This window comes from Manihot esculenta, chromosome 7 (assembly GCF_001659605.2).
Source record: "Manihot esculenta cultivar AM560-2 chromosome 7, M.esculenta_v8, whole genome shotgun sequence".
Taxonomy (NCBI): domain Eukaryota; kingdom Viridiplantae; phylum Streptophyta; class Magnoliopsida; order Malpighiales; family Euphorbiaceae; genus Manihot; species Manihot esculenta.
Window position 1 is genome coordinate 14071312 of NC_035167.2, and position 14063 is coordinate 14085374.

General features: G+C 32.9%; 1 protein-coding gene across 1 annotated transcript; it reads right to left on the bottom strand.

Moving 5' to 3' along the window:
- Nucleotides 1-8108: 8108 nt before the first annotated feature.
- LOC110619451 (methylthioribose kinase) lies at nucleotides 8109-12812 on the bottom strand. The gene is made up of 6 exons (XM_021762903.2): nucleotides 12476-12812; nucleotides 11616-11925; nucleotides 11324-11498; nucleotides 11034-11235; nucleotides 9128-9342; nucleotides 8109-8522 (listed from the first exon to the last, which is right to left on the bottom strand). Exons 1-6 carry the CDS (start codon nucleotides 12659-12661, stop codon nucleotides 8360-8362), a joined length of 1251 nt encoding a protein of 416 aa, XP_021618595.1. The 5' UTR covers nucleotides 12662-12812; the 3' UTR covers nucleotides 8109-8359.
- Nucleotides 12813-14063: the final 1251 nt, after the last annotated feature.

Below are 14063 nucleotides of genomic sequence, written 5' to 3' on the forward strand. Positions count from 1 at the left end.
TTTAAATCAAGATAATGTGTTGTAACAAATTTAAAATTTATTAAATGAAATAGTCAAAGTTGTTGTATGTTTGGATTCTTTTAGTAGTGGGTATATCTACGCTAATAGTAGATTTTTAGTCTTTTTCTTATGAAATAGTTGTTATACAACCTATAAAAATGCTACTGCTGAGCATAAATTTGTTCCACTTTTTCAATTTTGTTTGCCACCAATTAACTTTTCCAAAATAAGTAGTATCACCTTTAGTCCCATCTTTAACTTGTAATTTTTCATTTACTTTTATTAGAGATGATGTAAGCACGACCAACAACACAAAAAATGATGAGCTAGCATTGCCTCAAAGACCAATTACAAGGTTGAGATCCAAGAGGTTGAAGGAAGCACTTTAAGGATTCATGAAGGAATATGTTGAAGTTTTGCAAGTTCATTTTGAAGTTGAAGAACAGTCTGGCCATTCTAAGTCAATTAGGCCAAATGTGTCCTTATTGACAATTCAAATTTTGTATTTATAGTGGGAAGTTATTTAGTAGTTGATAGTTAACCAGTAATGGGTAGTTATTTGGTAGTGGGTAGTTAAACAGTAGTGGGTAGTTATCCAGTAGTGGATAGTGGTATAGATCATGGATCCATGCAGAGTAGTGGGTAGTGGCATAGATCATGGGTCCATGCATAGTAGTGGGAAGTGGCAAAGGTCATGAGGTCTTTATTTATGTTATATAAAGCATCTCTTTTTCCATATTGTGGATAGATTATCAATTATTCAATACAATTGCTTTATGCGATTCTTCTTTGAGAGCTTAAGAGAGATCTTGGTTCTTGACATTGCATCACAAATAAGGTTTGATACTAACTTGTATATTTCTTATTCTTGCTGCTTTTAAAATCAATCAGTTATAAGTGTTCTTAATTGCATGTTAATTAAGGGTGCTTTAGATTGGGGAATTGTTTTCTGAATTAAGTTCTTTTTACTAGAGTATGTGTCATTTCATTCTCTAATAGGCTGGGGTTCCGCGTCAATTGGTATCAGAGCTAGGTTTAATAATAATTTCTTAACTATCCTTTGTGTCTTTTCTTCAATTTTTCATGATCTTTCCGTTTGGGATACCTATTAGAGTCGAATACATTGTTTAGTTACTGTTCAAATCGAATTTTACCCTAAATTCTTATTTAGGCGGAATTACTATCTTCAGTGGTTTGGTTTGTGCTTTCTGCCCTAATTCATATGCTCCTATTCTAACAATCTTAGAATAGTATTTTCAGTGTTTTACTTTAGTCCATATAAAAAAGAAATACCAAAAAGAAGGAAAAAAAAAAGAAAAAAAAATTCTACAATTTGGGTCAATTGTTCAAACTTCATTTTGATATTGATACCTGTTTTGTTGGTTCCAAAGAAAGATGGAACAATGTGCATGTGTGTTGATTGTCGTGCGATCAACAAAATCACTGTAAAGTATCGCCATCCTATTCCTAGATTAGATGATATGCTTGAAGAATTATGTGGTGCTGTTTTCTTTATCAAAATTGATTTGAAAAGCGGCTATCATCAAATTAGGATGAAGTTAGGTGATGAGGGGAAAATTGTCTTTAAGACTAAATATGGTTTATATGAATAGTTAGTGATGCCTTTTGGCTTAACTAATGCACCTAGCACATTTATGAGATTGATGAACCATGTTTTGCATGATTACCTAGGTAAGTTTGTGGTTGTGTATTTTGATGATATATTGATTTATAGCCGAAACCTAGATGATCATATTAGGCATGTTGAACTTGTTCAATAGAAGTTGCATGAACATGAATTGTATGCTAATCTTAAGAAATGCACATTTTGTACTGATAGTGTCATATTCCTAGGATTTATTATTAGTTCACGTGGAGTGGAGGTAGATACTGAAAAGGTTAAGGCTATCCAAGAATGGCCTACACCTAAGAATGCTAATGAGGTGAGATCCTTTCATGGATTAGCAAGCTTCTATAGGAGGTTTGTTAGAGATTTCAGCACTATTGTTGCACCTCTAAATGAGATTATTAAAAAGGCTGTTGGGTTTAAGTGGGGTAAAGAACAGGAGCTTGCATTTAACACATTGAAAGAAAAACTTACTACTGCTCATGTTTTAAGGTTACCTGATTTTTCTAAAACCTTTGAAATTGAATGTGATGCTTCTGGGATTGGTATTGGTGCTGTTCTTATGCAGGAAGGCCGACCCATAGCATATGTTAGTGAGAAGTTAGGTGGCGCACAATTGAACTATTCCACCTATGACAAAGAGTTCTATGCACTGATTAGGGCTCTTGAAGTTTGGGAACACTACTTGCTGCCTAATGAGTTCGTGATTCATACCGACCATCAGTCTCTCAAACACTTGAAGGAACAAGGTAAGTTGAACAAGCGACATGGTAAGTAGGTTGAGTATCTCGAAATTTTTCCTTACGTGATTAAATACAAGCAAGGTAAAGAGAATGTGGTTGCCGATGCATTATCTAGACGTTATGCATTGACTTCCATACTTAGTTCTAAGTTGTTAGGATTTGAGCATTTGAAAGATATGTATGAGAATGATACTGATTTTTCTGATGTATTTAAGGCATGTGAACATGGGGCATTTAAAAAGTTTTATTTGCATGATGGGTTTCTTTTTAGGGGGAAACAAATATGCATACCTAATTGTTCAGTGCGTGAGTTGCTTGTTAGAGAATCACATTCAGGAGGATTAATGGGACATTTTGGTGTGCAAAAGACTTTAAACATGTTGAATGAACACTTTTATTGGCCTAACATGCGAAAATATGTAGAGAAAATTTGTGCTCAATGCTTTGCATGTAAACATGCTAAATCTAAGTCCTTGCCACATGGGCTGTATACTCATTTGCATATACCTACTGAACCTTGGACTGATATATCTAAGGATTTTGTGATAGGTTTACTTAGAACAAAAAGAGGTAGAGATGTTGTAGATCGCTTTAGCAAGATGGCACATTTTATTCCATGTCATAAAACTGATGATGCAACGAACATAGCTGATTTATTTTTCAGGGAAGTAGTCCGTTTGCATGGTATACCTAGGACTATTGTTTCTGATAGAGATTCAAAGTTCCTTAGTCATTTCTGGCGTGTTTTGTGGGGAAAATTGGGTACTAAACTTTTATTTTCTACTACTTGTCATCCATAAACAGATGGCCAAACTGAAGTTGTTAATAGGACTTTAGGAACTATGATTCGTGCTATTGTGGGTAGGAACTTGAAAACTTGGGAAGAATGTTTGCCATATGTTGAATTTGCTTATAATCAAGCAGTCCATTCTTCTACTGGTTATTCACCTTTTGAGATTGTGTATGGTTTTAATCCATTAACTGTATTAGATTTAATGCCTTTACCTTTGAACGAGTTGTCTAATTTAGATGAAAAAGCGAAGGCTGAAATGGTTAAATCAATACACGTGAAAGCGCGTGAGCATATTGAGAAGCGTAACAGCATATATGAGAAACAGGCCAATAAGGGTCGCAAGAAAGTTGTATTCAAACCAGGTGATTGGGTTTGGATCCATATGCGAAAGGAAAGGTTTTCAACTCAAAGGAAATCAAAACTCGATGCACGAGGGGATGGACCATATCAAGTGCTGAAACGGATCAATGACAATACATACATAATTGATCTGCCAGGTGAGTTTGGTGTAAGTGCTACCTTTAATGTTTTTGATTTGTCTCCTTTTGATTTTAGTACAGAGGGAGGGGATGATGTAAGCACGACCAACAACACCAAAAATGATGAGCTAGCATTGCCTCAAAGACCAATTACAAGGTTGAGATCCAAGAGGTTGAAGAAAGCACTTCAAGGATTCATGAATGAATATGTTGAAACTTTGCAAGTTCATTTTGAAGTTGAAGAACGATCTGGTCATTCCAAGTCAATTAGGCCAAATGTGTCCTTATTGACAATTCAAATTTTGTATTTATAATGAGAAGTTATTTAGTAGTTGGTAATTAACCAGTAGTGGGTAGTTATTTGGTAGTGGGTAGTTAAACAGTAGTGGGTAGTTATCCAGTAGTGGATAGTGGCATAGATCATGGATCCATGCAGAGTAGTGGGTAGTGGCATAGATCATGGGTCCATGCATAGTAGTGGGAAGTGGCAAAGGTCATAGGGTCTTTATTTATGTTATATAAAGCATCTCTTTTTCCATATTGTGGACAGATTATCAATTATTCAATACAATTGCTTTATGCGATTCTTCTTTGAGAGCTTAAGAGAGATCTTAGTTCTTAACATTGCATCACAAATAAGGTTTAATACTAACTTGTATGTTTCTTATTCTTGCTGCTTTTAAAATCAATCAGTTATAAGTGTTCTTAATTGCATGTTAATTAAGGGTGCTTTAGATTGGAGAATTGTTTTCTGAACTAAGTTCTTTTTACTAGAGTATGTGTCATTTCAGTCTCTAATAGGCTAGGGTTCCACGTCAATAGTGGAAGTCGTATTGCCTTTAAGCATGTTGAGCATATCAATTACATACTTTTGCAGGGAAATGAGAATTCCATCAACAATTTGTTTCACTTCTAACCCCAGAAAATATTGCAATAATTCTAAATTTGTCATTTCAAATTTCTTCATCATAGTGGACTTAAAATTGGCAAGAAGATGTTCATTAGAACCAAAATAAAGCACATAATCAACATAGAGACAAATAAAAAGAAAATCAATTTTCCCTTCCTTTTTCAAATATAAAGTAGGTTCATTCCCACTTCTTTCAAATCCATTCTCATGAAAAAAACTGTCAATTTTAAGACACCATACCTGCAGAGCTTGCTTAAGCCCATAAGGCGCTTTCCTTAACTTAAAGACCTTGTTCTCATAACCAACTACAATAAAGCCTAACAACCAACTACAATAAAGTCTTCGGATTGAGAAACATGAATTTTTTCCTCCATATCTCCCTTCAAAAAATTACATCAAATTGAAAAACTGGAAGAGATAAATGAGTAGCTAAAGCGAGCAACAATCTTATTGTTTCAAGATGAGCAACCAGTGAGAATGTTTCTAATGTTTCTTCAAAATTAATGCCTACAAGAAACAAGTACTCAACTGATTTGCTTAACAGGCTCACCATGTTTAAATGTAATAAAGCTTCCACTCCAATGAATTTAAATTAAAAATTACAGGTTAAAGTTAAGATGGTGAAGACTGATGCAACTTATTTTCGAAAGTTGTTTGGTGGACTCAATTATTTGACACATACTCGACTTGAAATTGCATTTTCTATCAATATTGTACCAGGTTTATGCATAGTCCAATAAAACATCATATTGGAGCAACCAAAAGGATCTTGTGATATATTGCTGGGACTGTGAACTTTAGGATTTGATACTATCAAATTTCAATTTATTTCGATATACTGACAATGATTGGATAGGAGCATTAGACGATAAAAGAAGAACATCAGACTATAGCTTTTGCCTAGGATCTGGTGTTGTCTCATGGACTTTAAAGAAACAAGAAGCTACTGTCATATTCAAAAGCGGAATACATTACTGTAATTGCATCAGCATGTCAAGCAGTATGACTAAGGAGAATTTTGGCTGATTTGGGCCAACAGCAAGTTGCAGCAACAAATATTTTTGTACAACAAAGCTATAATCGCAATATAAAAAATCCAGCTTTGCACAATAGAACGAAGCACATTGAAACTTGGTAATATTTCATTCAAAGATTGGTAGAAAATAGAGAAATAACATTGTTGTTTTGTGGTACAAATAACCAAACTGCTGACTTATTTACTAAATCTTTATCTCAGCTCAAATATGATTTCTTTTGACAACAATTACGTGAATAAAATTGTTAAATGAGTGGTCAAAGTTGTTGCTGAAATTTTGGATTCTGTTAGTAGTGGTCATATAAGCACTAATAACATTTTTTTTTTTTCTTAAATAAAGTAGTTATTGTATATAGCCTATAAAAAAGGCTCCATTACTAAGAATAAACCATCAATCAACTTCCGAAAATAAGCTGTATCAGGCTTCTCTATCCCATCTTCAACCTATAATTTTTCATTTTAATTCATCAGCTTGGCAGCCGTATTGCATTTAAACATGAACGTGTTGAGCATATCAATTGCATGCTTTTTTTAGGGAATGAAAATTCCATCAATATCTTGTTTCACCTCTAACCAAAAAATAATATTGCAATAATTCCAAACTAGTCATTTCAAATTTTCTCCTCCAAATCTCCATTCAAAAATGCATATTTTACGTCAAATTGAAAAATGGGAAGAAATAAATAAGCAACTAAAAAGAGCAATAATCTTATTGTTTCAAAGCGAGCAATTGGTGGGAATGCCTTGTTGAGCATACCCCTTTGTAAGAAACAAGGTAACTGGTATGATCCGATATGCTTAACAAGTTCAATACGTTTAAATGCAATACTGCTTTCACTCTAATGAATTTAAATAAAAATTTTAGGTTCAAGATAGGACAGTGAATGATGATGCAACTTACTTTGAAAGTTGTTTGGTGGACTAAATTATTTGACATATAGTCGACCTGACATTGCATTTTCTATTCTCTAAAGTATCAGATTTCAAATTATTTAGATATACTGACAGTGATTGGGTAGAATCATTGGATGATAGAAGAAACACATCAGGCTATTGCTTTAACCTAGGATTTGGTGTTGTCTCATTGAGTTCAAGGAGCAAGAAATCCAGCTTTCCTCAGTAGAACAAAGCACATTGAAACTTGACATTGTTTCATTCAAAGATTGGTGATAAATGGAGAAATACCACTTGAGTTTTGTGGTACAAATGACCAAGTTGCCAACTTATTTACTAAATCTTTATCTCAGTTCAAGTATGATTAATTTCTAATAGCTATTAGGTGTGGATAATTTTGAATCAAAAGGGTGTGTTGTGACTGATACAAAGCTATTAGGTGTGGATAATTTTGAATCAAAAGGGTGTGTTGTGACTGATACAAAACTTGTTAAATGAATAGACAAATTTCTCCATTTCTTTATTTGTATATGACACCATCTTATTGGGCTAAGCATCTATGGAGGAAGCTAGATAAATCAAAATTATCTTTGATGTGTATAGTCAAGTGGGCAGTGCATCAATCATGCATAATAAGTCTGAAATTACTTTTACCCATAATATGCCTATTCATGTGCACTGAGATGTAGCTTAAATACTTTAAATTCATACTTTAGGATCTCTATCGAAGTACTTTGAGTTGCTGTGAGTGGGGTTAGTCTAGAATGCAAGCTTTAACTTTCATTAAGGAAAAGGTACTTAAGAAGCTTTAAGAATGGAAATATTGTCTTCTTATCACGATCAGAAAAGAAGTTCTTCTAAAAGTTGTTATTCAAGCTATCCTATTGAATATGATGTCAATGTTAAACTTCCTGTTGGCACAACTGAAGAGTTGCATCAGCTGTTTGTTAAGTTTTGGTGGAGATAGTTTATTAACAAAGCTAATTTTCACTGGATGTCTTCGCATAAATTAGCTTTGAGAAATTTGATGGTGCATGGAATTTAAGGATTTAAGCCTATTTGATTTTGCTATGTCAGCGAAATATGTCTAGCGTGCATGCATTGCATAATCCTCAGACTCTGTGGTTTCAGTTGTTAAAAGGCCTTGACTTTCCTTATAATTCATTTCTTACAGTTGGTATTAGGTATAGCCCCTCTTGGGGTGGAAGAGTTTGTTGGAGGGAAGGAAAGCTTTAGAATCAGGGTTGAGGTGAAATTTTCTGAATGTGTGCTAGGACCCTGAGATTCCTTGTCTTTCTCAGGTTTCAAAATTTTTAGCCCTTTCAATAGTCCCATTTTATATGTAGCTGACTTGATTAATACCTAATCGAGACAGTGAGATTTGGCTATTCTCTAAGGGTCCTTCTTGCAAAAGGGAATATTTGGCCATTTTGCAAATTCTATTAGGATTGTTTAGTAGGGCAGATCACTTGGTGTGGTATTATATTTTGTCTAAAGTACCCTCTATAGACTGTTTATTAATTTTTCCAGTATTCCAACATGAAAAATTGTGAAAAATATTTTACTAAAATATTTTCTATGAAACAAACAGTCGTTAGCTCCAAAATAGAACGGATATACAACTGGTTAGATAATATTTTTTGGCTCATTATCGTCTATAATGTAACAGTGGGAATAAACACAGAAGAAAGCCAGAAGCATTGGATCACTGATTGAAAGAGCAAGTATTATTTCTTAGAAATACTGACATGATAGTGAAGTTAATTCAAGTAATTTTCTCCTGAAGAGAAGCGTAGAGCATGGACTGGAAAAGGCTGTATTCAGAACCAGAATCAGTAACAGAGTATAACATTTTACCCATAAGTTTGTCATGAATCCTATGCAGGAATGGCTGACACCACTTCATTGATGGACTGGAATCGCCGCCTTTCCTTAAGAAGCAGTTTTGCAAAATCGAGGGCCTTGCGCTCACATTCAGCTCGTTTGCTATCATCTTTAATTGATTCAAAATCCTCAACATGTGCTACACCAACAATTCTCCTAACAATTTAAAAACAAAAAGTATCATCATGGTGTCAAATAGGAAGACAAGGTGCTCATTATCAAAAAGCTGATTCAACTCGAGTTTTCTCTCCACCCAGAGATCTTGATCTTTGTTAATTTAATAAGATGTTTAGCAGTTCAGATGGGAATAAATGGTGAAGAAGCAGCCGTACGGCATATGCAAATTAGTGATGATCTAAACTCTTGTTTAGTATTTATCAACCTCAGCTCAATAATCTCGCTGAAAGTCTAAATCCAAAGCAGAGCACATTCCAGACATATGATCCTTGACATATGGTTTGACAATATCTTCAGATGGGACAACAAAAAATAACAACAGCTGAAGCAGCAATAATAAAAGGCTTATATTCAATTTTAATTCAAATATTTAAATTCCAAACACGAAGATCCAGACGGTTATATCGTCCTTGGACAAGGGAAAATAATTCCAGCAATGAGCTAGTTAGCAAAGTTAAAACTGCATGAAAATGCCAAAGGTGTTATAGCTCCGAGACAACAAATTTTATGAAACTATAAATCTCGCAATCCTAGAAAAAGCACACAGAAAGTACAACAGGCAAAGTAGAAAGCTGTAATCTCACCGTATCATTTTGGCTGCACCAAATCCAAGGGTGTCATGGAACAAATCTTTCATGAATTTTTCCTGTACAATCTGCTGAAGCTCAGGGTTGTTATATATTGCTGGAAGATATGCCTCACCAGGTCCATCCTTGTGCTTGTCCCAAAATGCTGTGAATTTTTTGTGAAAAAGATTCCATGTGCCCTCAGTCATCCTCAAAATCCATTCTTTATATGACTGCATTAAGATGTGACCTTCAGCATATACCTCAATAACAATTAAAAAAAATTACTATAAAGCGAAATCTACCGGAGAAACTGTTAATCACTTGCCAGTCTTTAAGCAAACTGAATGATGCAGGAGAGTATATAGAAGTCCAGGAATTATATTGATTTAATTATTAATTATGATAATTTAGATTGCTCATTTAAATTTTCCAATGAAGTCTTACGAATCTTCCAAATTAGAGAACATAGGCTTATTCTTTGAATATTGATATAGCTTAATCATTTTCAAAAGCTCTTTATAATGAAAGTATAAGAACTTTATATTTTTATGGAATGCGTTAGTGCTTTGTTGTTAAAATCTCAAGTTAATTTGTACTATTCTACAAGTTAGAAATACAAAAATCATGCATAACGTGGATAAAACTTGTAATAAAAAAAATGAGCTGAAGATCATTGGAAAACAGTAAAATCAATATGACTTTACGATTTTCCAAGGTAAAATCACACAATTCACTGTTTTACTTATTTGAATATTGTAATTTATAGTATTGATTTCTATATACTTACTCAACATCATCTAGAATTTTAAGTCAAATGAAGACCATAACAGAGAGAGAGAGAGAGAGAGAGCGAGAGAGAGAGATTCATATCAACAATGAACCAAGTTAAAGGCAGTCAAGGACTACAAGTCATCAGGAGTATAGTAACAGATAATATATTTATATAACTACTGCAGAATCCACAAAAAAGATTTCCTCCTCTTATGCTTTCCTTTACTTCAAAGTCTGTTTGTGAGTCAAATCTTGGTTTTCCGAATTCCAATAATCTCTCACTTCATTGACATACCATTTCAAGAATATTTACTAAGACAAGTTTCTTCTCATACCCCTCCTCCTCAAGAATATTTACTGAAGTAAGTTTTTCCTTCTCTATTTTTCCTCTCAACTGATTTCCTTTATTTGAAGCCTGTTTATCCCTCTTTTCTTCTCTCAACTGCTTTCCTTTATTTGAAGCCTGTTTATCCCTTTTTTCTTCTCTCAACTGCTTTCCTTTATTTCAAGCATGTTTCTACTCCTCTTCTCCTTCTTCAATTTATGGTTATCTTTTGTTTCAGAATTCCTCCTCTCTCTCTTCATGTTTTTGCATTCAATTTATAGTTATTTTTTGTCTCAAAAGTATTGTAAGCAGGATGTTTTCCCTAAATTCTTGTCATACTATTACTTTGAGCAATACCTTTTTTTTCTGAAAAAGGAAAACCTATAGATGAACTGGCCACAATTCTGTGACACCATCAAAACAACAATTTAAAAACATGCCCATGAATATTCTAATGAATTACTGATATGGATAAACAAGAAATTGTTCCCCATATGATAGCAAATGATAAAAATAGTTTATCATATAATCATACAAGTAAAATTTTAGTTGGAGAGAGAGCCATTTCCAATGGCAATTTGAAAATCTAGAAACAAAGATGAAATGTAGGCATGAAAATGGAACCAGAAAAAGCAAATAAATGCATGTACCAACACTCCATTTCAACTGAAATAAACACGTGTAGAAAAACATTCAACTAGGGGAAACTTTGAAATATAATTGACAAATACATAGAGACAGATAATGAAATAGGCAATTGAAACCAACAGGAAAACAAGTAAAAATAAATAAGTAGAAAATAAGCCAAACAAGACTTGGACGTACTCTTCGGTCATCAAATGAATCAGCATGGCCATCTTGAGCAAAGTAAGCCAAAAATAAGTTTCCAATGAAAGCACCCACATCAAAACCCATTGGTCCATAAAATGCAAATTCTGGATCTATAACCTGAGTTGAGTCGGAAGTAACCATGACAGAACCAGTGTGAAGATCTCCATGTATTAAGGCTTGGGCTCTTTCACAGAACCTATTAGAAAAGCAAATCTAATTGATTAGATAAATGACAAATTGGAGCATTTTGATGATAAAATAAGCCATGAGGATGAAAACAGTACTTGGATTTCAATTCAGCAATTTCAAGCTTTAAGACATTATCCTCACGTACAGCCTCAGCATCACGATCAAGGTAAGGGGAAGTCCAATGGTTGTATTGAGATACTTTATATGGATCAGAAAAAATAACTTGCTCTGTAAGCCTGCATAACTCCACATTCCCACAGAACTCAGCAACTGCACAGAGCATTTAAAGTGAGCATGTCAGCAACATTTCTACAAGGTTAGCAAATGAGAAATTGTCCATATAACCAATGAATAAAAAAAAAAACAACAAATGATAGAAATACTGACCATCACGTTTATGCTCAGTGGTGGTACGATACAAAAGGGATGTGTAAAAAAGAGTCTTTGACATGTAAGTTGACATATGTTCTGCTAGATAAGGATACTTGATTCCAGCAATTAATCCTTTTCTTAGGATAATATGGGGAGGCTCCAAGTATCGCATACCAATCAAAGACATGGTACGGTCAAAATGATAAACTTCAGGAACATGTTCAGGGCACAACTGACCATGCACTTTAAGTGCCAAAGCCTCAAAATAGGCTCTTTCCTTAGTCATGGGCCATGATTCTCCAATACAACGTATGTAAGGAAGGGCCTACATCAGAACACAAACATAAATAAATTAATAAACCTTTCAAATATTGGTTGCCCACTTCATAAAGGAGTAACATGTCAATCTTAAACACTAGAATAATTCAGCTCAACCAGCAATTGGTTCAACTGTAAGAACCTGTCAAATGTAAAGAACAGTTAAATATATCAAGAAATCCCCCTCCATCTTCATTGCAGGCTTGCAGTGGTTCAGATACCTCAAAAGCAAAGCTATATATATAAAAAGTTCATGATTTTCCAACTCTTAAAAAAGTATCTCGCGGTTTCCACATGCATAAATCATATCCAAATACCGAAGGGAAAAGGGAAAAGGAAAAACTAGAGCCAACAGTTTGAGTTAAGCCTGAATACTGCAACAGCCAACCGAATCACAAAATTATACTCTTGCAATTAAAGAACCCAGGGGAAAAAGAAAAAAAAAAGCTCTCCAAATTCTAAATTTCTTACAATACTATTTCTCAGCAGCCAAATAGAATAAAAGAAAAATTCTCACATAAAGCTAAAAAACCCAGTCCCCAAGCTTCAGAACTAACCTGCTTGATGACAAAAGAGCCAGCGGAGCCGACAACAATGTAAACAAAATTGAGATTCCCATCTCCAACTTCTTTGATTTTCAAGTCATCGTAATTTCTGCCAACCTTGTTGGACAATACAGGCGTGGCCTTGATGTACTCAATCAAAGATTTCTCATCAAGTGGCCTAAACTCTGAGAACGCCATAACTATCGGTGGTGCTTCCGGTGGTGCTAGTGGTGGCTGCGGTGATTTTAAGGCGGTAGAAGGATTTTAACAAGCATTGGCATTGACTAAATTGGAGGCGTGACCTATGCCGGACCCGCTAGTGGGATTACGAATAAGCAGAGGTGTTCACTGAACCTGGTCGTTTTGTGAGTGATCATACGAGGATTAATAATTAGTGTAGCTTTGTTATTTTTATTTTTATTTTTATTTTTTTACAAAAAGAAACATAATTAGGATAGCTTATTATTACAGCACTTTATCGTAACCGATAAGATGGGAACCAATTAAATGAATTTAGCCTGTTTAGCAAATTATATGATTAGACTCGCGGAGTACTGTGCTTTGTCCGATTTAATTTACTTCACTTCAAATTAATTTTTATTTAAAAAGCTATCTTAATTTAATTTACATAATTTTTCTTTCTTACTTTAGTAGTAATTTTTCAATTATTTTATGTCATAATTAATTGAAGCAATTTATTAAATTTGTTATACATAAAATTAATAGTAAATTCTATAATTTATTTTGTTAAAATAAAAATAAAATTGATTTATTCATTAAAATAATTTAAATATTAGTATTGAAACGCTCAAATAGTTAGAGTCAAATTGAATCATTTCTTAATACAATAAGATTATATAATGTTTATCAAATTTAATTATCAATTCAATGGGTTATGCTAAATTTAATAATAATAATAATTACTATAATTACTATTTAAATTTTCTCTTAATTTTTTAAATATTTTTATGTCAAGTATTCCTCTTTAATTCTTTGTATTTTAATTTGAAAATTTTATAGGGTTTATTACTAAAATAATAAGCATTAAAAAATTTTTTATAAATGTATTGTGGTAACATCGTTAGAAATAGCATTTTTAAATTTAATTTGCCTCGATGTGATATGATAGTAATTAAATATATTTAAAAATATCATTTAAAATACCATTTTGACCGGTATTTTCAGAAGTAAATACTATTAAAAAAAACTATTTAATTTATGTAGTTTAGTAAAATTAATTGATCAACTCTTTTATAATTAAAAATATACCAAATGCTCTATATTGTTTTATATTATTAATTATCCAATTTTCTTATTAATTATATGGATTAAATAGTTCTTATTCTTAATTTATAGAGGTAATAATTATTATTTTGAAATTACTATATTATATAATTATTTTTTTAAAATTATAAAGATTAAAAGATTATATTTTGAAATTATAGAGACTAAATTATTTTTTTAAGAAAAATTCAATTAAAAAAGTAATTTTCTTTTTTACATAAGTGCTCATAAGAATATCAATGACTTATTTAATTGGAAATGAATAGATATTTTTGAAAATGCCATTTTAACTAGCATTTTTAATAGAAAAAATTTA